At 57.0% G+C, this 26,147-nt stretch overlaps 1 protein-coding gene across 4 annotated transcripts; it reads left to right on the forward strand.

Moving 5' to 3' along the window:
• Nucleotides 1-1,817: 1,817 nt before the first annotated feature.
• Nucleotides 1,818-26,147, forward strand: CSF2RB (colony stimulating factor 2 receptor subunit beta). Of its 4 annotated transcripts, none has more exons than XM_047066007.1 (14): nt 1,818-1,919; nt 8,317-8,560; nt 9,733-9,856; nt 12,687-12,880; nt 16,093-16,244; nt 16,327-16,495; nt 17,087-17,222; nt 17,397-17,554; nt 18,703-18,842; nt 19,835-19,997; nt 21,067-21,187; nt 21,395-21,452; nt 22,339-22,442; nt 23,041-26,147. In XM_047066007.1, exons 2-14 carry the CDS (start codon nt 8,485-8,487, stop codon nt 24,143-24,145), a joined length of 2,700 nt encoding a protein of 899 aa, XP_046921963.1. In that variant the 5' UTR covers nt 1,818-1,919; nt 8,317-8,484; the 3' UTR covers nt 24,146-26,147. The 4 variants fall into 4 exon arrangements, with proteins under 4 accessions (XP_046921963.1, XP_046921965.1, XP_046921964.1 ...); XM_047066009.1 differs by having other exon boundaries at nt 21,097-21,187; XM_047066008.1 differs by lacking the exon at nt 1,818-1,919 and adding an exon at nt 4,246-6,520.

Here is a 26,147-nt window from a genome sequence, read left to right on the forward strand (position 1 = left end):
TCGAGAGTGCGAGCCCCACCTCGGGCTCTGGGCTGACAGTTTGGAGGCTGGAGCCTGTGTCTCCCTCTCCCTCTCTCTCTGCCCCTCCCGCACTTGTGCTCTCTCTCTCTCTCTCTCTCTCTCTCTCTTTCAAAAATAAATAAACATTAAAAATAATTAAAAGGTGCAGCCTGTTAAATTCTGATGTCCTGTATTCAGGCCACCTCCCTGCTGCGTCCCGGTCACACACACTCCCTCACCCTGATCGGCGCTTGTCACACAGGGAGCCCAGAGGCTGGGGGGCGCTTGGCCCACCGGAGGAAGGGGTTTGACCGGCTTGCTGTTAGGAGCTCAGCCGAGCTGGGACAGGGAACGCAGAAGGCAGGTACCAGAGTAGCCAGTTACAGCCACCGACCGCAGGGAAAGAGTTGAGCCTTAACCACTTACGGCTGGAAGAAGCCGGACGTTACACCTGCAGACAGCGCCTTTTCCATTCCCCCCATAGGGTGGAATGGAGGGTGCGTGGATCCTCTCACCGTCGAGGAGGCCAGAACAACAACAACAAAAAAGGCTCTGGCCATTTTCCCGAGCCTGGGGTTGGGGGAGGGCGAGGGCTCAGAGTGGAAAGAATGGGGTGCTGAGTCAGAGCGGGGGGGAGGGGGGGCGGGGGGGAACGCGTTCCCCGGGTGTGCCCCTTTGAAGAGGGCCTCTCCCAGAGGCCTCCGATGCAGATATGTGAAAGATCGCGGCCCGCCAGGGGCCCTGAGTCCTTGACCGCGGCTCCCCCAGAGGCCCCCTCAGAGAAGACACAGTGTACCCCGAGTCTGGTGTGCGAGGGCGGCTTTCCCCACAGGCCTGCTAGGGAAGCCTTCCTAACTGCCCACGGCTGGGCCTACAAGTCGCATACAGCTCGTCAACCAGGAACCCGGGTCCTCACCACGGGCGTCCTGCCCTCTCTCTCGGCCCCGCTCCCCCTGCTCTCTCTCTCTCAAATAAACAGACTAACATCTCACACTTTGTTGCGGGTTTTTTGCACCAGTTTTTCACAACGTCGCACAAAAATGTTATTCATCGTAGCTACTGAGTGTTCGGGTGCCCCTTAAATTTTGCGCCCGGGGACGTGCCTCGCTCACTGTGCCTTTGCCCCAGCCCTGCTGTGCTCAGGGTTGTTCGTCCGTTTAGCCCACGTACAGTCGCCAAGACCCTCCTCTGTGCCCGGGGGCACCTGCCGGGCGACGGGGAGAGAAATGCGGGCCACACGCAGGATTCTGGGAGGGGGGCGGGGAAAGACCGCCCTGCGCACTGAGGACTGCGGGACAGGATGGGGAGGTGCAAAACAGGTCACCAGGGGGAATCAAAACACTACGGGCTAACCCTCGGGGGTTGTCGGCAGCATCTCATTTGGTTCTCTCCACAGCCCTTGAGTGTCTGTAGATGCTCACGGGGGAGTAACGGGGTTGCTGGGGGGGCGGCCCCGAGGCCCGGCAAGGTCACACGCCAGTAACTCGCATAAAGTTACACTCTGAGCAGGAGTACAGGTGGGAGCCGGCCCAGCTCCGTCTGGCTCTGGGCTGTCCCCTGCTCTGGTTATCGCAGCCACCGCCCCCCCGCCTCCCCCGGGGGCGGCACGAAGCCACTGGTCGCCGAGCTGACTGAGGATGCGCGGGTGTGTCCAGGGGGGGCGCTGCTGGCACAGGGAACAGCACTGACAAAGTCAGCGAGGCCCAGAGGAAAAAAAAAATCGGTATCTCGGTGTCCACAGTTCTAAGAAGCTGGGCAATGTTGTGAGGAGTCACTTGTGCAGACACAGGCCTGGCCGGTGTCGCTTCCTCTTTCTGCTTCTGTTTCCTAACGACGACGTCAGCATAAATAGGAAGCGTGACAGGCTCCCTGTATCCTGGACACTCCAGCAGAAGGCTTTGCTGTCCCACCACGAAGAGGTACGGCCTGGCTTTCAGGGGCGGGCTGGGGAGCGGTGGGGGAGGCCCAGGCTGTGGACGGAGAACGGGGAGAGGCGGGGGGCGTGGGGTGGGCGGGCGCGCTAGGGGACTCGGGGGGGGGTCAGGGCTTGGTCTCTTGGGAAGATTGGCCAGGCTCCTCGGGCAGCCGGGGGCTGAGCAGACATCTAGCGGTGCCTGCTTCCTTGAGTGTTGTGTGAACAGGGCGAGGGCCTCCCGTTCGGGATCCAGCCGTCCTGGCAGGGAGGACTCCCGGGGAGGCAGTGGTCACACACCTACCTGCGTGGTGTCCCTCTTGGCTTTGCCGCTAAAGTGTCGCCGAGGTGTTAGTGGCAGTGAACCGGTTTCTGCCTCCTTGTCTCTGGAGCGGGAAGAACACATCAATCGTCCCTGACATCCTGGTTTCATATATATTTTTTTAATGTTTATCTATTTTTGAGAGAGAGCGAGTGAGCAGGGGAGGGGCCGAGAGAGAGGGAGACCCGGAATCCGAAGCAGGCTCCAGGCTCCGGGCAGTTGGCCCAGAGCCCGACGCGGGGCTCGAACCCGCCAACCGCGAGATCGTGACCTGAGCCGAAGCCGGCCGCTTAGCCAACGGAGCCACCCAGGTGCCCCTCTGCCGTCCTGGTTTAGAAAAGGAGACCTGGAGAGTGAGGTTGTGTGTGCGTTTCCATGGGTGTCCGTGGGGATGCAGGGGTGCAGAGAGACTGGGAGGCGAGGGGGGAACCTGGAACTTTGTCATGCTCCAGCCCAGAGCTTGGTGTGGCTTTGGAAGCTCCCTTTGGAAGACGAGAAAGGGCTCGGTCTCTCTCGAAGAATGTGGTTTTACTCTCAACACCCCACCCTGAGCCTCCGTTGCTCAGTTGGGTTCAGGCACAGGTGTGGGTGTTCCGCACCCAAGTCTGTGAGCTGGTGGGGGATGGGGGGGGTTGCGTCTAAGGGAGTATCTACCTCAGGATGTGTGCAGGTGCGTGCACTTGCCCTGTGGATGGGAGCGTGAGGGCTTCCAAGGTCCCCACCGGGGTGGCAGCCTGTGCGGCCCCACCAGACGGGTCCCGGCGACAAGTTGCAAATGTACAGTTTTGAGTCTTAGGGATCCTGCTACAAATTTTGTGTCACCGGGTCCTGATTTTCTCTACCTCTCGCCTTTCGTGCTTCCTAATAGTTTTATCACGAGTGAAACCTTTCCCGTTAGCTCTCGGCCCCGCCTTTTTTTCATTCGCCAGCTTCACTCATGTCGTGTGATACACACCAAACACTACAGAATAGTCCCTCAGTTGTTTAATGAGCGTGTTTCATACTAAGCGAATACGTGGCTATCCGCTTTATCAGCCATTAGAATGATCCGGAATTGTGTAGCATAAGAGACAAAGCGCCAGCTATCCCTATCTCCTCGCCTCACATCCTATTCTATACCATATGTGTCCTTCCAAAACATTTTCTAAGCGCGATGCAAGTATATAGCTTTCCTTTGTACATAAACAGGAGTATAAGCAGACATTGCTCGGGGCGCCCGCGTGGCTCAGTCGGTGAAGCGTCCCACTTTGGCTCAGGTCGTGATCTCGCGGTCTGTGGGTTCGAGCCCCGCGTCGGGCTCCGTGCTGACAGCTCGGAGCCTGGAGCCTGCTTCGGATTCTGGGTCTCCCTCTCTCTCTGCCTCTCCCCTCTCGTGCTCTGTCTCTCTCAAAAATAAACATTTAAAAATTAAATATATATATATACACATACTGTTCTGTGACTTACATTTTCACCTAATATTACATTTGGGACATTCCACAATAACACATATCGATTTAAGTCGTTTATTAGCCCTACAAAATAAGGCAGCATGTATTAGTAGGGGCCACACCACAAGTTACCCAATCCCATACTGATAGACATTTTGTTGTTTTTGTTGGGGTTTTTCTTCCCCCCATTTTTTCCACACCCGTGGAGGTGTTTCTGCGGCCCAGATGCCTAGAAGAATTACTGAGCAAGAGATTGTGCATCCAAAAATGTAATAAATATTGTCAGATCATCCTCAAAGCAGCTGAATTAACATACACCCCCACAGGGGTGTATAAAAGGCTCATTTTTCTTTAGGAAAATGATCAGTCTTTAGACCGTATCCGGGGCGCCTGGGTGGCTCAGTCGGTTGAGCACCAACTTCAGCTCAGGTCATGATCTCACGGGTTTGTGAGTTGGAGCCCTGCATCAGGCTCTGTGCTGATGGCTCAGAGCCTGGAGCCTGCTTTGGATTCTGTGTCTCCCTCTCTCTCTGCCCCTCCGCTGCTCATGGTCTGTCTCTCTCTGTCTCAAAAAGAAATTAAAAAAAAAATTACAAAAATTTAGAAACTGTGTGCAATGGATGGAGGAAAATTATCTGATTCTTGCTTGGAGTTTTCCTTTCCCTGATTATGGGTGAAGTTACTCCTCTTCCATATGTTCATTGGCCACCTGGGCTCCTTTTATGATACGTATAGGAATGTTTTGTCCATATCCCGGGGTTTTTGTCTTTTACATATTTACTGTAGGAGTAGCTCATTTATTAAGTACACTAACAATTTATTTGCATACTGTTTAAATTATGTTTCCAGATCATCACTTGTCCTTTTTCTTTACCATGTGGAAGATACTTTCATACAAAAGCATGTTAATTGCCTTCCAAGTTCAATTTGGGTTTGGTGTCTTGTTAACCCGTGAGGTTAAACAAGTACCTGTAATGCTTTTTATCATTTTAGTTTTGACTTTTAGAACTTTAATCCACCCAGAATTTGGAAGGGTAGGCAATGTGTAAAATAATTATCTAGCTTTAAAAAAATTATCAGCTAATTGTCTCAACATCATAATTATGAGCATGTGGCCCATCCTTTCCTCTGTGATTAGAAATGCCGCGATTTCCTCCCAAATTCCTATTCGGTTGTTTTCCTTATTGTTTTCTAGTCCATCTGTCTGCGATTATACTCCTCGTCATTTTTCTGGCTAATAGAACCCGTCTCTCACGTTCAGCTTGTTATAATCTAGAACCGGTTTGTCAAGCCTGTTAAAACCCCTTTTGGAGTTTTGACTGAGATTGCGTTGAATTTAGAGATTATTTGGGGGAGATGGCAGTAGTGGGTGGCCTTCCCCTGCTTGTGCCCTTGACGGGGACGACACACACATTCTCCTTCGACGCTGACGTCACTACTGACTGGTAGTAGATGCCCAGAAACACCAGCCTTCCCTTCAACGCCTCATTTGTCGAGGTTCACCTGTCAGTGTGTTTAATTGGGAATGGCTTTTGTATTACTGAATATTGGGAAGCATCTGTCAAGATAAGCTGATCCTTCTTTCCCCCTTTAATCTGTTGGTCTGTTTCTTTTAATCATGAAGAGATTGCTTCATGGCTCTTTGTCTGTTTCTGGAATAATCCCCAGGTGGCCATGATGCATTCTTCTTCTAGAAGTCTTTGTCAGATTGCCCTATGACATTCTTTTTGTCTGGAATGAATTTATGGTTTGCTTTGTTTGTTTGTTTGTTTTTTCATTTCCAGTTTTTATTCCTACCAGTAAATTTCTTCATGAGTTTGGGAATTTTGGTGTGCATGTTCGTTTCGAGTAAAAAGGTGTTTGGTTTTTCTCTTCTCTTTTTTCCCCTCTTCCTCCTTCTCCCTTCCCTCTCCCTGTCCGCCTTTTACTCCTGTGCTTACCCCTCACTCTTAGTGGCTTTTAACCCTTACCTTTTTAACACATGTACATAACGTGTATTTTCCATCAACATTTGGGCGTAATTAACACACTTCTGTGCCTCCAAAACAAGACACGAACCCTAACAAGCTTTCAGTTCTCCTCCGCTTTCCCCCCTCACCTCACAGCCAGCTCCCACCTTCCAACCACCTGCATTGTTATCACATAACTCACTTTCACTTTATAAGTAACAATTCTTCTCTACTTAGTGTAAGTCTTATTTGGTTTCTTTTCTCACCACTGATTCCAGTATCATATGCTATCTTTCTTGAACTCTTTTTTTTCCCCCTGAAATATATCCCAGAGCCAATTGTGTTTCTTAGAAAAGATCTGAAAATGTTCTTTGTCTTTACTACATTTCCAAATGTTGCGTTTTTCTGTCCATGAGCGTCAAAGGAAGGTTGACTTTTAATGATTCTAGGTTTAAACATATTTTCCCTCAGTGTTTTCAAGACATCGCTATCTACTTAGAGTTCAAGGTCACTTGTAAGAAAATCTGGCCAACCTGACCCTTGTTCCACTGAAAATAATGTTTGTTTCCTACTGGAACCTTTTGGGAGTATTCTTTTATTCTTGGATGACCGAGAATTTACCAGCACGTGACTGAGTATGGCACTGTTAAAAATTAAGTTTGTCCTTCCCTTTAGCGGACTGTTGTCTCCTTTAAGCCCTGTGAAGTTTTCTTCTATTTCCATTTGTATCTTTTTGGTTGCATGGAAAAATCTTCAAACAACCGTGGCTTAACAATATGGAGGTTTATCTTTGTTCTCACATAAAAGATGTCCGGAGGCAGGCGCTCCCAGGCCGGTGTGGTTGCTCCAGAGTGACAAGAAGGATCCAGGCTTCCCTCTTTCTGTTGTATGTGGTTCCATCCTCAAGGTAACCTTATGGTCCAAAATGGCTTCCGGAGCTCCAGCCATCACTTCCAAGTTGTAGGCTGGAAGAAGGAAGAAATGGGCCCCTCCTCCCTTGGCCAACTCCCTTTAAGAAGCCTTTTTTTGGAAGGCACACCCGATGCTTCCGCTCACATCTCCTTGGACAACTTAGTGACATGACCACACCTAGCAACAGAAGAGTGTAGGAAATAAAATCTTTTATTCTGTGTAGCTCCAAGCCCCGCTGAAGCCTGAGCTTCTGTGACCAAGGGAACAGGGGGCAGTGCACACACCATCTGCCACATGGTTTGCAACTTTAATACGATTTAACGTCTTACATTGAAATTTTTAATGAACCCCATATTTGGGTGTGGTGTGGGACAGAGATTTAGGTGGACACGTTTTACAGTGTTATTCATCGTCTCTTAGCCCTTGTTTTTTTTTATTATTATTATCTATCCCTTCACGTTGATTCACGACTCCTCCTTCCTCACGTAGGACATTCTTGGGCAGGATAGAATTGCCTGGTCAGGACGTCCATTGACGTATTGTGTATGTGTGCAACACGCTTACTCATCAGATCTTTACAATAAATTTTGCTACTGGGGAGAGCCTCCTTATTGCTAAAAAATCTCAGGAACTGTCCTCAGAGTGATTTTTTTTTTCCTGAGGTCCTACAAAAAGCCACGTTGGTAAATTTTGTTTGGAATTGTGTTAAACCTATAACTTATCTTAGGAGGAATTGCTCTCTTAGCACACGTAGTATTCTACGTGAGGTAAGACCCAAATAGAAGCTCTGGAAGTTTAGGCTAGTCCCAGGTAGGCAAACACATAGACTCAAGCCCTTACCGCAGGGCATGGCCTCCAGCTACAGAAGCTGAAGGGGATGAATATGTTCCCCCCCCCCCCGCCCCCCCACCAGCTCCAAGCAAGCCTGCTCGTCTTTCTGGAGCCTTTATCCGACTAACCTGTCTATGAACATCACCACATTGGGTTCTTCTCGCGTGAGATACGTGTATTTGTGCCCACATTACCGACGCAGAGAACAAGGTTCAGGGAGCACTGGTGGGTCAGCACAGGCCGCTGGCGGGGGAGAAGCAGAGCCTGGGCTGAAGGTCAGGTCTGCTGAGCCCAGAGCCGTGCTTTTCCCAGTAAGAAAGTTGCTGCTTCGTGTGTGTGCACATGTGCCTCTTGAGTGAAATTTCAGACAATCTTAGGGGGAGAAAAGGAACCACTGTCCCCTGTTCTCCTCTCCTGGGTACTTCCCAGGGCCAGACAGAATGAAAAGAGGAAATCCCCGGCCTTCTGCAGAGAAAAGGGAACAGGCATTCCGAGGGTGGTGTGGGAGGGTTGACAGTAAACGGAGTGTGTGTGCACGCAGTGTAAGTGAGCGTGTGCTGTGATCACGCCCAGGGGAGGGGAGGGTGTGGCCCCCACACCCCTAAAAGCGGATCGGGTCAGAGGCCGGCAGGGAGCTCAGAACAAGTCAGATACCAGGCCTCCCTGTGAGGTTTTTCCATCGCCAGGGGACTGCATAGGAGCTTCTGATGCACAACCGAGGGGTGGGGGTGGGGGTGGGAAAAATCTCACTTCTTCAGAAGCCACTAAATGCAACTCCCTCAAAGTCACGCCCCAGGCACTGAGGCTTAGGGGAAAGGACTGTCCCGGGTGCCAGGCTGAGGTGGCAGGGGGCGCCAGAGGCCGTGCGTCACTCCCGGCTTCACCCTGCAACGTGGGTCAAGTCCAGAGAGTGCAGGACGGAAGGGGGTCACTCACTCTCAGCTGATGTCCCTTCCGCAGGTGGAGTCCCTTCGCAGGCGAGAGGGCTCACAGGAGCCGGGGACATGGGTCTGGCCTGGCCTCCAGCTGAGCAAGCATACACGACTCTGGGTCACTGAGGACCCCAGCCCCTGCCCAGACCCGGGCCCACCTGAGCCGGCCACCCGTTCGTCCAGAGCTGACCCAGAGATGGTGCTGACCCGGGGGCTCCTCCCTGTTGCCTTGCTGGCTCTGTTCTGGGGGCCCGGTGTGGCGGGGGCCCAAGGTGAGCTCCGTTGCTGCCTCCCCTTCCCTGTGACCCTCCTCACAGCTGGCCCTTGAGCAAGGCCACGCCCACATGTGCCCAGAAAGCCCCAGACCCCTCCCGCCCTCCCTCATTCTCCCCCTCCCTATCTTCTCTGGTGCCCCGCGCCCCCTCCTGGATTCTCCCTCTTCTCCAGCCTCCTGAACGGCCATCTCTGCTCGTGTGGCTTCTCTGCCCACCTTCTCAGTGTGGCATCCCAGGCGTCTCCCCTCCGGGCCTGTCGTTCCAGCCTTAATTCTGATCCCCCAGATATTCTGTGCCTCGGGTGGCTTTGACCGGTCCCCTCCTCTGTGCCTTTCTTCCCGGGGCCCCTCAGACTGATGGTCTCTCCCTGCTTCAGCCCCAGCACCCTCCTCCTGCTCGGAAGGCCCTGCTGGGATGTTCCTCTGGCTCTTAAGGCGCACGAACCCCCCTCCCCAAGGGCTCCCAGAGAGCATGGCTTCTCTGATAACCCCGAGAACCACATTCTCTCTTCCCACCGTCAGACCCTGCAGCTGACCAAGAGACCAGGACAGGGAGGTCCCAGAGGGCTCTGCCATGCTGCCACTCTTCCCAGGCTGTCCCAAAAGGGGTCCAGGGGCCGGGCCCATGCCCGATGCAAGCGTCTCTCCTGGGGTGGGAGAGAGACCCTGCGCCGGAGCAAGGGCACAGCAGGGGCTCAGGAAATGTGCTGTGACCCTATGAGAATATTGCGTTTCTAAATTTGTTTTTTACATTTATTTTTGAGAGACAGAGCGTGAGCAGGGGAGGGGCCGAGAGAGAGGGAGACCCAGAATCCGAAGCAGGCTCCAGGCTCCGGGCTGTCGGCCCAGAGCCCGACGCGGGGCTCGGACCCGCAGACCGCGAGATCATGACCTGAGCCGAAGTCGGACGCTTCACCGACTGAGCCACCCAGGCGCCCCTAGAATATTGTGTTTCTACCCAGGCAGCGGGGCCCACGGCTAGGGCCCTCACACCCCCAGAACCCCCGTCCTCCCCGCGCTGCCCAGGGTCCCTAGGGAGCTCTGTCTAGCAGCCAGGGGCCCCTACAGGACTCCGGAAAACCCCTCTCTAGCTCTCGGCACTCCAGAGGGGACGGGGAGGGTGACAAGGGACATCCAGATGTGACCCCCTTTCTGCCTCTCCCCGGGCAGAGACCATCCCACTGCAGACCCTACAGTGTTATAATGACTACCACAGCCACATAACCTGCAGGTGGGCAGACACTCAGGATGCCCAGAAGTTCATCAACCTGACTCTCTTCCGGAGGCTGAATGAGTAAGTGCCACCAGGGCTCAGGGGTCAGAGGGCCCACAGGGAGGCTGCTGAGTGGGGCTGTGCCCCGGTGGGGGCTGGCCAGAGGGCAGGGACAGGGAGGCCCCTGCCCAGGAGCTCCTGCCCCATTAGGCGGCCAGCCAGGTCCGGGTGCTGATGGCCGGCGCGGGGTTTGGAGGGGGGGAAGAGGCTCCTACGTGAACATCGCTGTGGACGACGGAGGTGGTGATACTCGTCCTCCATCACGGTTTAACAGAGTCGCCCTGCAAAGGTCAGTTTTAGATTATCTTCGCTGCGAGGTGAGCAGGGCAGGCATGTGACGCCCAGTTCACAGGTGAGCCGACCCGAGGCCGCGGTGGCACGGTCCACGGGGCAGCTGTGGGGCCGAACGGGAGCCGGGGCCCTGCGGCCTCCGGAGTGTGGGTTTTCTCCGTTGCCCTCGCATGGTCTCCAGGGGGACGTGCCATTTGGGAAGATTCTGCACCGTGTTCTGGGGTCTGGTGATGGTCTGACCCACCATTCTGGGGATGATTAAATGGCTGGCATCACAGGTGCAGAGGGACCCCCCATCGCCCCGGAGGCCAGCCCCTCACACCCCCAGCACCGGCCTCCAGCGCTCTGTCCCTGGGAGCCCCCTTCTTCCCGTCTCCTCCGCCCTCCTCGCCCGCCTTCACCACCCGCCCTCAACTGTGGCCCGATTCCTCCTGTGCTGACACAGCGCGGCCACCACCAGACGCCAGCAAGGCCTGAGGCCCTGGGGTGCCTCCTGACCCCCACCTCCTCCGGTGGAGCCCACCCTCTGCTTCCCCTTGGAGGCCACCCTCCCCCAAAGAGTTGGCCAGACCCGCAGCGTCCAAGGTCTTTCCGGTTATTCTGAACCTGGAATGACTGGCCCCACCGGGCCACCCAGACCGCTCGGGCCTGAGGCAGCCAAGCCCTCCCTGCTGTTAAACCCAATGCTCGTTCTCAGCCTCCTCCCTCCTTGACCATGGGCAGCACCTGACACAGACCGGCCCCACGGACCGTGGTGAAAGCACCTGCCTCTCCTGGCCGCCACAACCCCCCCTCTCCTGTGTCTCCCCAGCTCGCCTTCTCTGTCTCCCTGTTCGCTCCCTTCTTCCGTCTCTAACTTGAAGGGTGAGATGCCCTGGGGTTCCTCCTTGGATCTCCGCTCTTTCATACCTGACCCAGTGGCAGAGACCCAGCCCCAGGCTGCGCGCTGGTGACTCTCATGTGCTCTCCAGCCCTGCGCCTCCCCCCACCCCACCCCCAGCTCCAGGCCTACAGGTGCACTTGCCCCCCCCCACGTGGCCTGTAGACGAAGGTGTCTTCCACCCCCAGCGATTTAAACCAAATTCCGCTCACCCCACCCCCCACCTCCCGCTTCACTGAATGGGAGCTCCCAGAGGCTCCTGCTGACCAGCTGGGAGGTTCGTTGTTGTCTTCCCTCCTTTAGCACCTTCCCTTCCCCATCGGCGCCTCTAATCCGTCAGCAAATGCTGCAGACTCGATCTTCGAACAGGACGCGAATCTGGCCGAGGCTAACACCACCACCCGTGCGAACTACGGGTTCGCACTTGACGACCCAAGCCCGTCACTTGGCTATTTCAGGAGCCTCCTATCTGGTCTCTCAGCTTCCGAGACTACCGCCCCCATCCACCCCTATCTATCCACGGCCCAGCGGCCAGAGGAAGCCTTTGGGTCAGGACATGTCACCCCTCTGCTCATAACTCAATTATCTCCACGCTCAGTGACATCCAGGTTCCTCAGTTTCCTTTTAAGCGCCATGTCACCTTGCTCTACTGGTCTCCCTCACCTCCCACCCTCACAGATGCCACTCCATGCATTCTGGGTGACCGCCTAATCCTACAACACTCCAGGGGCGCCTGGGTGGCTCGGTCGGTTAAGCGTGCGACTTCGGCTCAGGCAGGTCACGATCTCATGGTTTGTGGGTTCGAGCCCCGCATGGGGCTCTGTGCTGACAGCTCAGAGCCTGGAGCCTGCTTCCGATTCTGTGTCTCCTCTTCTCTCTGCCCCTCCCCCACTTGTGCTGTCTCCGTCTCTCAAAAATAAATAAAAATGTAAAAACAGAGTGTGATGCTAAGTGAAATAAGCCATACAGAGAAAGACAGATACCATATGGTTTCACTCTTATGTGGATCCTGAGAAACTTAAGAGAAACCCATGGGGGAGGGGAAGGAAAAAAAAAAAAAGGAGGTTAGGGTGGGAGAGAGCCAAAGCATAAGAGACTGTTAAAACTGAGAACAAACTGAGGGTTGATGGGGGGTGGGAGGGAGGGGAGGGTGGGTGATGGGTATTGAGGAGGGCACCTTTTGGGATGAGCACTGGGTGTTGTATGGAAACCAATTTGTCAATAAATTTCATATATATAAAAAAAATGTAAAAACAATTTTTTTTTTTAATCATACAACACTCCAAGCCCGTGCCTGCCCCAGGGCCTTTGCACCAGCTGTTCCCTTTACCTGAACTCACCTTCTCCCCCAGAATTTGCATGGCTCCCTCCCTGACTTCCTTCAAGTCTCTGCCCAAAAGTCACCTTTGCCACGAGGCCTTCCCTGTCTCCCCTGTTTAAGATTGCACCCCCCCACCCCACCCCTTCTGGCTTCCATATCTCCCTGCTGTATCTGTCCGTGTAAAGTTTGCTCCATCTGACATGTGATGTATTTTATCCAGTTCTTCCGTGCGTGTCCCCCTCCACCAGGATGGCAGCACCCTGGCCCCGGACAGAGCCTCGCACATGGTGACCGCTCAGGACCTTTGTTGAACGCGTGATGCTTCTTCGCTCTGGGCTCACCATGTTCTCTGCCGGCAGGAACCCCCCAGTGCCAGTGTCCTGTGATCTCAGTAATGACACGGGCTTGTCATTGGACCACCCCTGTGCCGGCTGCGTGCCCAGAAGATGTGTCATTCCCTACAAGATTTTTGTCCTCGCCGACAAAGACTACTTCTCATTCCGACCAGACAGGCCTCTGGGCGCCCAGCTCACCGTGACTCTGGACCAGAATGGTAAGGCCTGGGGTTCCCGGATGGCGGTGGTCCCGGGAGGACAGTGGACCCCGGGGGTGGCGAGACGGCAGAAGGGCCAGGAAGCCAGAGTCTTCAAGGGGGGGAGGGGGTGGCTCTGGTCTCTTGAGAGAGGAGGGTGCGGCCTCCCGACAACCGAGGCATTGGAGCAGGTCCAAGGGGCGGAGCCTCCGGCCGGTGGCACCTCCCTGGGCCCTGACTGCTCCAGCACCCGCCAAGATACTGCCTTCCAGCAGTGAAGGCTGCCCTTCTAGGAGAACCATCCTCCCTATTCGGGTAGAAACTTCCTAGCTTGAGAACACCCATCACCGATATAGCCTCATCCAATGTCTGCAACAACCCATTTTATAGATGAGGCAGTTAAAGCCCAGAGAGGCCACATGACTTTTCCAAAGCGCCAGCCCTGAGCAGTCAAGCCAGTGATGGATCAGCTCTGCCCAGGGCTTCCTGCCCTGGAGATGGAGGTCATCACCTCCCTGCCCTCCCTGAGTGGCTTCCAGTGAGCGTGGCCCGTGTGTCCACAGCGGCCCCAAAAAGCCAATGGTCCTGGGTGGGTGTCGATGACCTAGCTAGGCTTCGTTCGCCTGTGTGTTACCCAGAAACATAACCAACACTTCAGCGTCATTAATTCAATTTTTATCTGTGCTCACAATGAACCTACACGAGAGATGTTCGAGGGCATCACCTTTTAAAGTTGAAATTGATGCGGTAAGAACCCTACGGATGGCTGGCTTTTAGGAAACACTGCCCAATATTACGTAACCATTACGACGACGGGTGGTGTCGCGCACCCCTGTTTTCTTTTTCACCCCATGTCACTGATGTTGAAACCGAGGCTCGGAGAACAGGAACTTGCCCAAGGCCCCTCAGATACACGTGTGTGACTTTAGCATCCGGGGTCCCGAACGCTGGGCAGGCCCCACTGTAGGTGCAAGCGTCACACGGAGAGGGGACTCCCGCCTTCGCTTCCTGCCTGTTCTCATCACGGCAGCACAAAGCCGTTGCCCGGAGGAGGGGATTGGTTAGGCCATGGCCGATTCACCTGCAACAGTGTCTCTAAACGCGTTTGATGGATGAGAAAGGGCCCCATCCCCGTGGGGCTCAGAGCATGCAGGTTGAGAGGCCAGGAAATACCAGAGGTTGAACCAGAAGTGGGTGCTGTGTGCCACATGCTGAGGGGCAGTGGGCAAGGAGCCTGGGGGCCGGGGGGTCAGGACAGGCTTCCCCGGGGCGGGGGGGAAAGAGCTTGGCAGGGAGAGCCGAAGGGTGGGTAAGAGGACAGAGCAGGAAGAACATTCCTAGAGGAAACAGCGTGTGCCAAGGCTGGGAGACTGGGGAGGGCAAGGCGGGTTGGGGCAACCGCGAGAGACTGTAGCCCAGAAGCATCACCATCAAAAGGGCCAGACAGCGTGAGGAAGACGGAGAGGGGCAGGTGCAGGCAGGGGCCTGACCTGAGGACGCTGCTGGGCCCTGCAAAGGGGCTTAGGGGCCAACGTCTAGGTGATGGAGAGCCATCGAAGGCGCATGACTTGATCAGGTGTGAGGATGCCCGAGGTGGGTGACGCACAGGGTAGACGGCAGGGGGCAGGAGGGGGCAGGAGGCTGGGGCCCAGAATGCAACCTGAGGCGCTCATCCCACGGAGAAATGACGAGCATTCTACTGGAACGCGGCCAGGGCATGGGAGCGGGGGGCAGGGGGGGCATACAAATCATACTTAGGACACACGTGCCCTTCACTCGTTCATCTGCTCCCTCACTGAGCACCCACATCCACCAGCACAGCAGTGAACAAGCCGGTCAGTGTCCCTGCCCCTGTGAAGCATATGGCCTGGTCACAGGGAAGGTGATATGCTGGACATGGGGACAACTTAGAAACAGGGAGGGGAGTGTGACGTTTGTCTCCTAGAGCCTGTGTTCAGCAGGGAGCTCAGCTCCAACCCCAAGCCATTTTGGCAATGGATCAGGGAAGCTTCTGGTGCTGAGGAGGGACAGGTGTGTGCGTTGGAGCTGCTCTGAGGCTCCCACGAGTGGAGATCTGGGGTATTTTCCTTCCTCTGTCCGTTTCTCCATCTGTGAAATGAGCTAGTGGACTACGATCTCTCAGGTTGGAGGAACAGGTTTGCGCTCAGGCTCCCAGTCGTTTCAGTTGGGAGCAGCTTCTAGAGCTCTGTGCCGAAAGGGATTCCCACTTCCCGGGGGGCTCAGGGGCTAGGAGTGCAGTGATTGATTAGTGATGTCTGCTGTGGCTGCGGAGAGGGGGCGCCCTGTATCTGCCACTCGGGGCTTAAGATTTTCTAGAGGCTCCAGCTCGGACATGCTCTCACATGCCACGTCCCGGTCGGACTCATTGGATTGTGTTTCAAGGTCATCCCTCAGCATTCAGACACAGAAGCTTCGGGAAGGCGGGAGCCGTGCCATTCGTTAATGACTATGCTCGCCCAACAGACACACGTTTGCTGTTGGTTGACGGAATGCCTTCTTGAAGAGTCTGTGAAGGTTGCCTACATGTATTTATTCGTGGATTCATTCATCCTTCATTCACTTTGTCCCCCAAATTCACTGGACCACTAATCGCAGGCCATGGGGGTAGGGAAGGGTGTGGAGGGCCGAACCCGGCCACCCGTAAGCTCCTGACTACTTGGAAAGGCAGAAAAGGAGACACATAAATGCCCCAGGGCTCTAAGGCCCATACAACGGGCTGTGGTGAGACAGGAAGAGGGGCAAGGGACTCTGCCCAAGGGGACGGGGGCATCCAAGAAAGTTCTAGAAAAGGAGACATTTATGCTGGGCTCTGAGAGGAGCAGGATCCTGGGCAGGTGGAAAGAGGAGGAGGATGGACAGCATCGCGGGGAGTAACGTGAGCCACAGCGCCCTCTGCTGGGAAGGGGCCGAACAGGCCGCGAGGTGGGCAGAGGGGACCCGAGGCTCCATTCGGAGGAACTTCACTGGCAGCACCTTTCACGGAGCTTGTGTGATATACGCCCAGAAATCTGCGCGGCTTTCATTCACGTTCACAGTGAACCCCCGCAGTTTGGCAGGAGAAGGGCCTGAGGCCCACAGAGGAAAGGGGTCTTGTCCAAGGCTGCTCAGCGGGTAGGACGGCACTCAGCCTGGGGCCCCAGTCCCCCCCCACAAAACGTGCCGCCCTATAGTTATCCAGCCCCTTCTGAGCCCTTGACCGCCCCTTCCTCCAGTGCAGGCCCCTGCACCCAAGGACCTCCAGATCACCGCTGTCGGGGACCGTTTCCTGCTGACCTGGAGGGTGGCCCCTCCAGGTTCCCAGAGCCACTGGCTGTCAAACCTGGAGTACGAGGTGGTCTACAAGCGGCTTCAGGACTCCTGGGAGGTAGGGGCCATGGCCGGCTCTGCCCCAGCCGAGGGACCTGGCCCAGCTGGCACCTGTTCCATTAACCCCTCCCTCCCCGCAGGATGCCCCTACCCTCTACTGCAACTCCTCCCAGGCTGTCCTGGGGCCAGAGCACCTCCTTCCCAGCAGCACCTATGTGGCCCGAGTGCGCGCCCGCCTGGCCCCCAGCTCAGGGCTCTCGGGGCGGCCCAGCCAGTGGAGCCTGGAGGTTCTCTGGCACTCCCAGACAGGTAACAAAGCCAAAATTGGGGCAATGCCCTCCTGAGGGGAGGGCGGCTCATTCAGCTTCCGGACAGAAAGAGTCCAGGGGTCCATTCTGCGGGATTCCACAGATCTTCTGTAGCCTGTGTTCAGGATCAATACCCAGGGCGGACTCCATCCCTACTGTGGCTCTCCAGACACAGTGGCTGCGTCCCACCCACGGCTGGGCCCCAGCCTCTTCTGCGCACTTTCTGCGCCCACGTTACAGGGATAAGCATCACGGGCGGTGGCCGTGGCATTCTGAGCAGCTGTGTTTCCGTGAGCGCTATGCTGGGTGTGGACAAGTCAACATCATCGTGTTGCGTCTCCCCCCCCTCTCCCCACCACCAACACTGAAACCAGACGCTCTCCCCAGGGTGCACAAGGGGGTAAGAGGGTTCGCAGATTTCACTCTCTGACCTGCGGACACACCTCGGGCAGGTTCAGGCTAATGCTAAGCCCTAGTTTTTCTGGTCCCAAAGCCCCACGATCTCTCTGATTTGAGGCTCACGGTAGGTCCCACTGAGAGCGAAGGAAGTAATGGAGGAGGGGAGGATAAAAGGAAGTGTCTCCCTTCCCAGGGGACAAGGCCCAGCCCCAGAACCTCCAGTGCTTGTTCGATGGGGCCGCCGTGCTCAGCTGCTCCTGGGAAGTGTGGTCCGAGGTGGCCAGCTCAGTCTCCTTCACCCTCTTCTACAAGCCCAGCGCCAGTGCAAGGTGAGCGTCCTCTCCTCCCCCCCAACCCGCCCTTCCCTCCCCTCGTCACCACCTGTGTCCTTCAGACCTCCCCCTGACCCTGAGATGCCCCAGTGGAAGCCATGGCTCATCCTGAGGTTGCCTCCCTCCCGTGGCCTCTGCCTCCCTCGCCCTCACCTGCACCGTGATCCTCAGGGAGGAGGAGTGCTCCCCGGTGCTGAAGGAACAGCTCCCCGGCCTCTTGGTCCAGCACCGATGCCAGATTCCCGTGCCTGACCCCAGGAACCACAGCCAGTACGCCATCTCTGTTCGGGTGAAGGAGGAGGAGAAGTTTATAAAGAGCTCAGACCACAGTGAGTTCGCCCCAAGCCTTGCGCGCAGGCCCCCTTGCCACAGTCCTGTCTCGTTGCGTAACCCACGCAAACTCAGGACTCCCTGTGGCCCAGTCTTCACGTTGGTCACTGTCCACGAAACGCGGCCCAGCGAGCCAAGTGAACAAAAGTCATTCTAACCTTGACGTTCTCAAGAAGCAAGGACACCGCGATGACAAGGGCAAATAACACGAAGGAAGGTTCCACTGATAGTTCCCAGGAGCACATCTCTAAAGCCTGTTTTCTCCGATTTCTTGAGCTCTGCGTTCCTGTCCAACCCCGCAGCTCCTCTGAAGCCCCTTCTGCCAACTGTACCCCCCTAGACCTCCCCCCCAGACTCTCCCTTTCATCCCCTGATTGGGTTTTTCGCTCTCCGATTTCCAAAGTCCTCCGCGCACTGATATTTTCAGGCTTCAGAATAGTTGAGCTGTGAGTTACTTCTTCAATTGGGGGCTAGAACATGCGCAAATAAATGGTAGCTCCTTGCAGGTCAATATCCCCGACTCCTCTTATGCAGCAAGAATCCCATGCAAAGGAACCTCCTGCGTTGCTTCCTGAGGACCCAGGCTCTTCCATCCAGACTTCAGTGTGGGGGGGAGGCCACAGCCAATCTGTCTTGCTCACCCGGGTTGGAATCCACCACTCACTCCGGGGACACCGGGTTGTCACCTTTTCCTCCACCACTCGTTAGCTGCCTGGCCTTGGCAAGTTACCTAATCGTTCCGGGGCTCAGTTTCCCCGTCTGTGAAATGTGACGAGTTAATAGTACCTACCACGTTGGGTTGCTGTTAGAATCGAGTGAGGGATTCGCTCAGACTGAGCATGTATGACGATACCTGCGACATAGTTAATTCTCTAGACTAGGACGAATTAATAATGTTTCTGTTTTTACGTAAATGCTGGGCGTAGCCCGTGCTTTGGCTCACCTCCCTACAAAACGAGCCTATCTCAGCATCTCCCAAGAGGAGGGCCGCTCGGATCAAAGTGGATAGTGTGGCAAAGTGAGGTGCAAGGACCCCGAGAAGGGGTGGACCGGGAGAGAGAGCGCCTGTGACGAGCATGGGATGAAAAGAACGTTCCATCGGAGGAATGCTAGGAACAGCGTTCCCTAAAGGTTTCCCTCCCTCCAGTCCAGATGGCTCCCCCGACCCTCAATGTGACCAAGAGCAGAGATGGCTACGCCCTGTCCTGGACAACAGAGGAGATGCTTTACAAACACATAGGTCACACCTTCCAGATCCAGTACAAGAAAGACGCAGACTCATGGAAGGTGAGGGCCTATGCCCAGGAAGGGGCCTGGATTGGGGTAGGGGGATGGGAGAAAACACGCAGGGGGGGCGCCGACCTGCCAGGGGCCTGGCTCCCAGCAGGTGACCGGTCAGAGGAAGCCGCTGAGACTTCGCGGTCGCGGCCCTGTGTGGTCAGTTAGTTGGTCCTTGTCCTATCCCGTGGCGGAGGTGCTAAAGTTCACAGGGGTGATGTGACATGGCCCAGATTGACGATGGGACCCTGACTTGCCAAGGGGATGTAGGCGTCGGGACTCAGAGGGCTGAGAGGCAGCTGGGTGAAGGGTTTTCAAAAGTCAGGAGGGGATTCTTCTTCAGAGAAATCTCTGGAACGCAGATGTGCAGCTGCTGAGAGCAGAGCTGCTCTGATAAAGCAGGCGGGGCCCCGGCTCAGGGTTCGGTCTCTGGCCCCCACCCCCAGACGGCCCCTGGGCTGTGTGTGCAGCACCCGGGCTCCCCACAGCCCCAGTCGGCAACCTCAGAGCCCGCCCCAGACCTTCAGGTCCGGAAGCAGGGAAACGGAAGCCAGGAGGGGCGCAGTCAGCGGTGGAGCTGGGAGTGGGGCCCCGACTCGCAAACCCCGTCTCAGGGTCCAGCGAGGCTGCCCTGCATTCCTGGGCAGGCCATAACCGGGGTCCAGGCCGTCCCCGAAGAGCTCAGGGTTGGGCGGGGTGGCTTAGAGTGAGGGTGGCACACGCTGTGTCCTCAGGATTTCTGGGCCTCGGTGTTGTCCTATGTCGCAGGGGTGCAGCCCTTGTCCCGTCCAGAGTGCTCTGCCTCTGTGCGCCCTGGGGCAGAGCCCTCCATGGGGGGCAGGGAGGACTCAGATCTGGGGATGCGGCTGCGGCCGGGGCCTGACGGGACAGAAAAGCTGGGGCGCTGAGGTGGGAAGGGGTTGCGGCTGTGCCTCCCCCGACCCCGCACCAGGCAAGTAGCCTCAGCCTCAGCAGACCTGCTCACTCGCCTGTGCCCACAGGAGAGCAAGACGGAGACCCTCCAGAACTCCCACGTCATGTCACTGCCACCGCTGGAGCCCTTCACCAGGTACCAGGCGAGAGTGAGGGTCAGGCCCACCCCCAGCGGCTACAACGGGGTCTGGAGCCAGTGGAGTGAGGAGACCTTCTGGGACACGGAGTGGGGTAGGTGTCCCAGCTGCCCCCCCTTCCGGGTACAGCCCAGCTGGGCAGAGGACAAGCGTGATGTGAACACAGGGGTGTGACCCCACTCCACCCGAGTGTCCTTTCCTCCACGTGTCACTAGTCACTGCAAAGCGACGCCTATGTGGCAGGTGAGGTCCTGAGAGCAGAGAAGAGGGGTCCTCCCTCAGACTGGCGCTTAGCCCTCTATTGATATGGCCCACGGTTTGTTCCATTAGCCTTGGTGACAGCCATCACCTAGTGACCACTCAGCATGCGTTTCCGGTTACCATGGTAGCAAACATCAGGAGCGATGGGCTGGGGCCTGGGATTGGAAGGGTTCGGTCTGATTTCTTAATCTCCCCCATTGCTGCTTCCAATGTCTCTCACCGTTGGCCATAGCGGCCACCAGGAGACAAGTACCAGACCAGGTCCAGGAGGTGGTGGCAGAGAGAGGACCGAGGAGGTATTAGCAGCAGGGACCCCAGCCCCAGCCAGCCTTGCCGGGGTGGGGGGGGGGGGTGGGGAGTCGCAGGGAGAGGGCCACAGTCAAGCGGAAAGGAGGACTGGACACCAGGCCTAAGGGAAGAGACCAAGAAAGTCCTGGAGGGGCCCAGCCTGTGAAGGGCTCAAGGCTGCCGGGCAGGCAGGAAGTTGGGGCTCCTGATGGGCCTTTGTACCTGCTGATTCCTATGCTAGCACGGCCTTCCCCATCTCCGCCTCTCCAAGCCTCCCTGTGCCTCGATGCTCAAGTTCATATGCTGCCTCCTACAGGAAGTCCCCTGTGATTGCCATGGGCTGGAGTCACGGCCCCACCCCCCACCCCCATAACTCCTTCTGCTGCTGGAAAGAATCTAACCCTCTGTGTCCTTCCCAGCACTTGAACATGGGGGTGGGGGAGGTCAGACCAATGCCCTCTTCTTCGCCTATGTCTGGCCTCCCCACCCCCCACCCTGCACGCCAAAGCAGTGAGTTTCTGGAGCGCCGCGCCTGCACGGAGCAGGGTCTGGGGGCACCGACCTGGCCTCCGCTCCTCCCCACCTCCTAAGCCTCCAGCTCTGTCCCTCCCCAGATGCTCATGTTCCTTTTTCCTTCCCGGAAGTCCTGCCCACGTGGGTCCTGGCTCTCATCCTGGTGTTCACCACGCTGGCCTTGCTCCCTGTCCTGCGCTTCTGTGGCATCTATGGGTACAGGTAAGGGGACTCTATGATGGGTGGGGGGGGGTACTCAGGAGCCCAGGGGGTGCCAGGGACCCCACAACTGGCTCCCTCTAGTCCCCGCTCCGCACCCGCTCCCTGGGAAGCCCTGGCCACCTCCCACCTTCTCCCTGGGCCTCAGTTTCCTCTCTGCACGTGAGCATGGGGCCTCTGGCAGCGGTCACCTCCCTGGTGTCTCTCTAGGCTGAACCGGAAGTGGGAGGAGAAAATCCCAAACCCCAGCAAGAGCCACCTGTTCCAGGTAGGAGCGGACCGCGAAGGCGGCCAGGGTGGTAGGGGCGCCTCACTCCTGCAGCCACGTCCCCGTCCCTATGTCTTCCCCGCCTTTCCTGTGGCTTTGAGTGTGATGCAGAGGTGGCCCGGGAAGGTGCCAGGAAGCTCTAAGAGGCAGGCCAGCCCCGGCAGGTTCAGCTCTGCAATCCTCTGGGCACCTGCAGGCTCCCAGGGCTGGCCCAGGGTGCAGGGCTCCCTCGGAGCCGGAGCCGGAGGCGGGAGTCGGGGTGGCCTCGGGGAGGGGCTCAGTTCCGCGGGGGCAGGTGGGCTCACAAGAGGCAGAATGGCTTCCCTGAGGATGGGACAGCAGAGCTGAGCTTTGAAGGAGCCAGGGTGGGGCCAGGTGGGAAAGGCCACCGCAGACAGAAGGCCTGTGGAGGATGGGCACGGGACCCCCCTCATAAAAGGAGCCGAGGGGGGCAGGCAGCGAGGCCGGGGGCACATCCCAGATGCTGAGATGGACGCAAGGCAGGCGGTGGCACATGGGTCACAGGAGCCCTTTGGTCCAGCAGGGCCAGCTTGCCCGGTGGCGGGGGGGTCCTCCTGGCTACTGTGGGGGAAAGTAGGGTGTGAGTGTGGAGGCAGTGACACCCCAGATTAGTGAACTCGCAAGAAGAGGGTCCCCATCCTCAGACGCTCGAGGGCCCATGGGAAGTCCCAGCCCCTCTCTGGGCTTCTCCTTCCTGGTGTCAGGGGGCCCTGGCTGGTCCTGACCTTGCTGAGACTCCTTCCGTGTCTGGGGGGCTCGCTGTATCCCCTGTCATGCCCTGGCCTCCTCGCCCCACCCCCACCCCCCACCTTCAGCCTCTCAGGCTCCCACACAGCCACGGCACAAGTGTCCTTTCTCTTTCCAGAACGGGAGTGCAGGACTCGGGCTCCCAGGCAGCATGGCGGTACTCACCATCAGGAGCCCCTTGCACAAGGGGCCGAGAGGCAGCTACTTCCCTGAAATGGAGGGGTGAGTGTCTGGGCACGGGGTCCCTAGGAGGTGGGAGGGTGGCCCCATCGTGCACACTGGAGGCTCAGAGGAGGTGGCCTCTGGCCTGTGGCTCAGTATAGAGAGATCCGTGGGGGTCGGTGGCTCTAAAGCAAAAGACATACCCGTCAGACATCCGGAGACTTTCCTGGTTCCCAGGTTAGGGAGGGCCATACCTTGGACTTGACCAGACGCGGAAGACCGGAGCAATGACCTCTCCCTGCCCTACTGGCCAGGCAGACCCCACACTGGGGTGCTGATGGCACGGTGGGGGATGAAGGGACGAGGGCATGACCGAGCCCTGGTCCCCGAAGCTGGGTGGATATCAAGGAACCTGGGGTGAGGGGACCACACCTGGTAGGGGAAGAGCTTGAACAAGAACATGGAGGCTGGGGGGGCGAGACCCACGAGGGCCACCCGATGTCCTCTCCAGGCCCGCTCCCTGACCTTGCCCTGCTCTGTGCTCTCCCTGAGCTCCGGGTGGGGCCAGACCTCCCCCCGACCCCGGCCCCTAGCCCCAGCATGAGCTGAAGTGGCTGCCCAGGGGACCCCAACGTCCCTGTGCCCGTTCTCCCCGCAGGGTGTTTCCCGCAGACTGCAGGCACAGCGAAGTGTCACCTCTCACCACAGAGGACCCGAAAGATGTGCACAGATCACCATGTGAGCCTGACACAGCTTCAGCCACTTCGGACCCGTGCACGGAGCGGCCCCCCAGCCCCCAACCAGGCCCGTCGGCCCCCGCGGGCAGGCCCGAGAGCCGGGTCTCCGGCTTCGACTTCAACGGCCCCTACCTGGGCCTACCCCGCAGCCACTCCCTGCCTGACGTGACGGGCCCCCCGGAGCCCCCACAGAGGGGCGTGAGCCAGAAGCCACAGCCTCCGGGGTCCCTGGAGTACCTGTGTCTGCCCGCGGGAGGACAGGTGCAGCTGGTTCCACTGGCCCAGGTGATGGCACAGGGCCGGGCCAAGGATTTGGAGAGGAACCCCGACCCGGAGGCCGAAGGGAACCCCTCACCGGAGTCAGGGGCAGGCCTTGCCTCTCCTGTATACAGGCTGACGGTGGGCGGTCAGGGCCCAAAGGACAGGGCCCTCACGGCTCTGCCCACTGGCTCTGGGGACCCTGAGGACGGCGTCACGGCCTCTGGCTACGTCACCACCGCAGACCTGGCACTTCCCTGGCCCCCGGGGCTGCCATCTGCCTCCAAGGTCCACCCCCTGGACCTGCCCTCAGACCAGAACCACGGCCTCAGTCTTGGACCGGCCCGTAGGCTCTGTAGCGTCCCAGCCCCCACGAAGCCAGAAATCGAGGGCTATGTGGACATCCCTCTGACCCCAGGCCAGCCCCCCAAGTCCCCTCTGGGCAGTCCTGCCCCTCCTGCAGCCAGCAGCCCCATCCTGAGCCCAGGGGAGGCGGCCCCCAGCCCCCCACACCCCGAGGGGCTCCTGGTCCTGCAGCAAGTGGGCGACTACTGCTTCCTGCCTGGCCTGGGACCTGGCCCTCTCTCACCCTCTTCCCCAGGACCCTGTCCTGAGATCAGCGACCACGACCACATGTTCCAGGCCAAGAAGGCCCTGCGCCCCGCCATTCCCCAGGTGCCGGCCGTCAGGCATTTCAAAGCCCTAAAACAGCAGGACTACTTGTCGCTGCCCCCCTGGGATGTCAGCAGGCCGGGGGAGGTGTGCTGAGCCACCCCAGATCCCGAGGGGGTGGTCCACCTGCCCTCCCGCCACCTCCCGGCCCCTCCCACAGTCCCTTCCGCAAAGCCCAGGAGAAGCTTCCGTGTTGGAACAGATGACCCGGAAGTTAGTCGACCTCCTACCTTCTCACTTGACCTTCGGCCAAGGAATTCTGCCCCCGCCGCCTCCCGATCTCTCTCTCTCAGACACACACACACACACACACACACACACACACACATTTTTCTGTCCTGTTAACTTAATCTTAAGCTCCAGACTGTTAGCGCTCTCTCTATACTCATTCCGTTTGCCCACTTTTTTTTTTTTCCCCAGATTTCCTTGCTTTTGCCACTGTCTTCTTTCTTTTTCCACTGACTTATCATTCGAGTGAGCTTGAGGTCCGAGCTAAGCCCATCCTGAGAGGGCACGTCTCGGTCAGAGCCTGTTCTGACGTTGACATGTCCGGTTGTGTTAAGGACTTGTGTCTGCAGCCTGGCCCCGGTAGGTGCGAATGCGTTTCCCCCATGGGGAGGGAAGAGACCCCCCACCCCGTGAGGGTCCTGGGGGAGGGGTGAGGTGGGGAAGAGCAGTGTAGGACCCGCCTGCTTATGGCTGGCACTGCGGCCCCAGGCACTGTGGCAAAATACCAGCACTGATGACTGTCACACCAAGCCATGGGGCAAGAGAAGAGTTGTTCTGAGCCCGTGGGAGCCCCTGCTGGGCCCACCGCTATGACTGGGGAGGTCGGGATGCAGGCCCCTGCCTCGAGTAGAGGCCACCCGCCCAAGTGAGGAATGTCCCAGCTGCCTGCTGGCCACAGCGGTCTCCCTTCTACACCCGGGCTGGTGGGGCCTGCAGAAATTCAGAAGCAGAGGGGAGTCCTGAACCCACATACACTCTAGAAATGTTGGGAAAAACTGTTCAGCAAAGGAAAAAAAGGAAAACGATCAAAGCCTTGTACACTTTGGGGCTTATAGTCAACGTGGCCCTCCTGCCCTCCCTCCAGAAAGACCTTACAGTCCCCACCCCCGCTGGCCATGGACGAGGGGCTTTTGATCTATGTCTGGGCCTCCATGGAGGATTATGGCTTCTTAAAAATCTGTGCCTTTCTGATATGCAAAAACAAAAAAAGGCATTAAATCATTTAAATTTGCATTATTTGATAGCTATCAGGTTGCACATGTTTTCGTATTTCTTGGGCACTCCTATTTTGTTTTACGGGGCTAAGCCCACTAAGGACTTTGCTCTGTTGGGTCTTCATCCTTTTCTGATTAAGTTCTTAAAACTGTTTACATGCGATCTTTCACGGACGGTGCACATTTTTTTCCCCCTAGTTTGTAGTGTGTCTTTTCGTTTCGTATGGGAGGCCCGTAGACGTACACGATGTCGACTTTTCCGCATTTCGGGTTAGAGTCGCCGGCTCCACTTTTGACGTCAAATTTACAAAAGCCTTCGCCACTTCGAAACACGTTTGTCCTAATTTATATTTTCACCAGTACTTTCTGAGTTTCAAGCTTTTCGCATCAAATCGTAATGACTTTGGAGTGGATGCGTGCGAAGGGGAGAACTGCCTGTATGTTTGCACCAAACGAGTGGCCTGGGTGTTTTTCCATCGTTTGCCGAAACACCCGTTCTTCGCCCATCCGACCGAAATGCTACTTTTATGATCTAGAAAGTGCCTGAGATACTTGGAATGTTCTAGCTTCATAATGTTTTTTAAACAAGCGGCCAACCCGATGTCTTGTAACCTTTATTCCCAAATCCCTGTTCATCACAAAAGTGTTTGTGGTCAGGGGGAAAGGAATTCTAAACAGCGTATATAATTCACCAATGGTGAAATTAACAACAAGACTTCAGGATATTCTAACGCGGAATCCTGTGTTACAGATGAACACGGCAGTCAGGCCTGCGTGGGTTAGAAAGAAGTCCAAGATGTGAATTTCGAGATGTGCAGATACTGTTAGCTGAAAAAAAAAAAATTGCAATAAAATGTGTTCGCTGTAAACCAAAA

The sequence above is a fragment of the Lynx rufus genome, unplaced genomic scaffold (genome assembly GCF_022079265.1).
Source record: "Lynx rufus isolate CCGP_SWC_20201006 ecotype Redwood Valley unplaced genomic scaffold, mLynRuf1.p SCAF_7, whole genome shotgun sequence".
NCBI lineage: Eukaryota > Metazoa > Chordata > Mammalia > Carnivora > Felidae > Lynx > Lynx rufus.

Bases quoted from the DNA above. Each gene is read 5' to 3' on its own strand.
- CSF2RB (XM_047066007.1), top strand. From the start codon at position 8,485: ATGGTGCTGACCCGGGGGCTCCTCCCTGTTGCCTTGCTGGCTCTGTTC. The intron at 9,857-12,686 runs GTAAGTGCCACC...CTCTGCCGGCAG, and splicing joins CTCTTCCGGAGGCTGAATGA to GAACCCCCCAGTGCCAGTGT. The intron at 17,223-17,396 runs GTGAGCGTCCTC...CGTGATCCTCAG, and splicing joins AAGCCCAGCGCCAGTGCAAG to GGAGGAGGAGTGCTCCCCGG.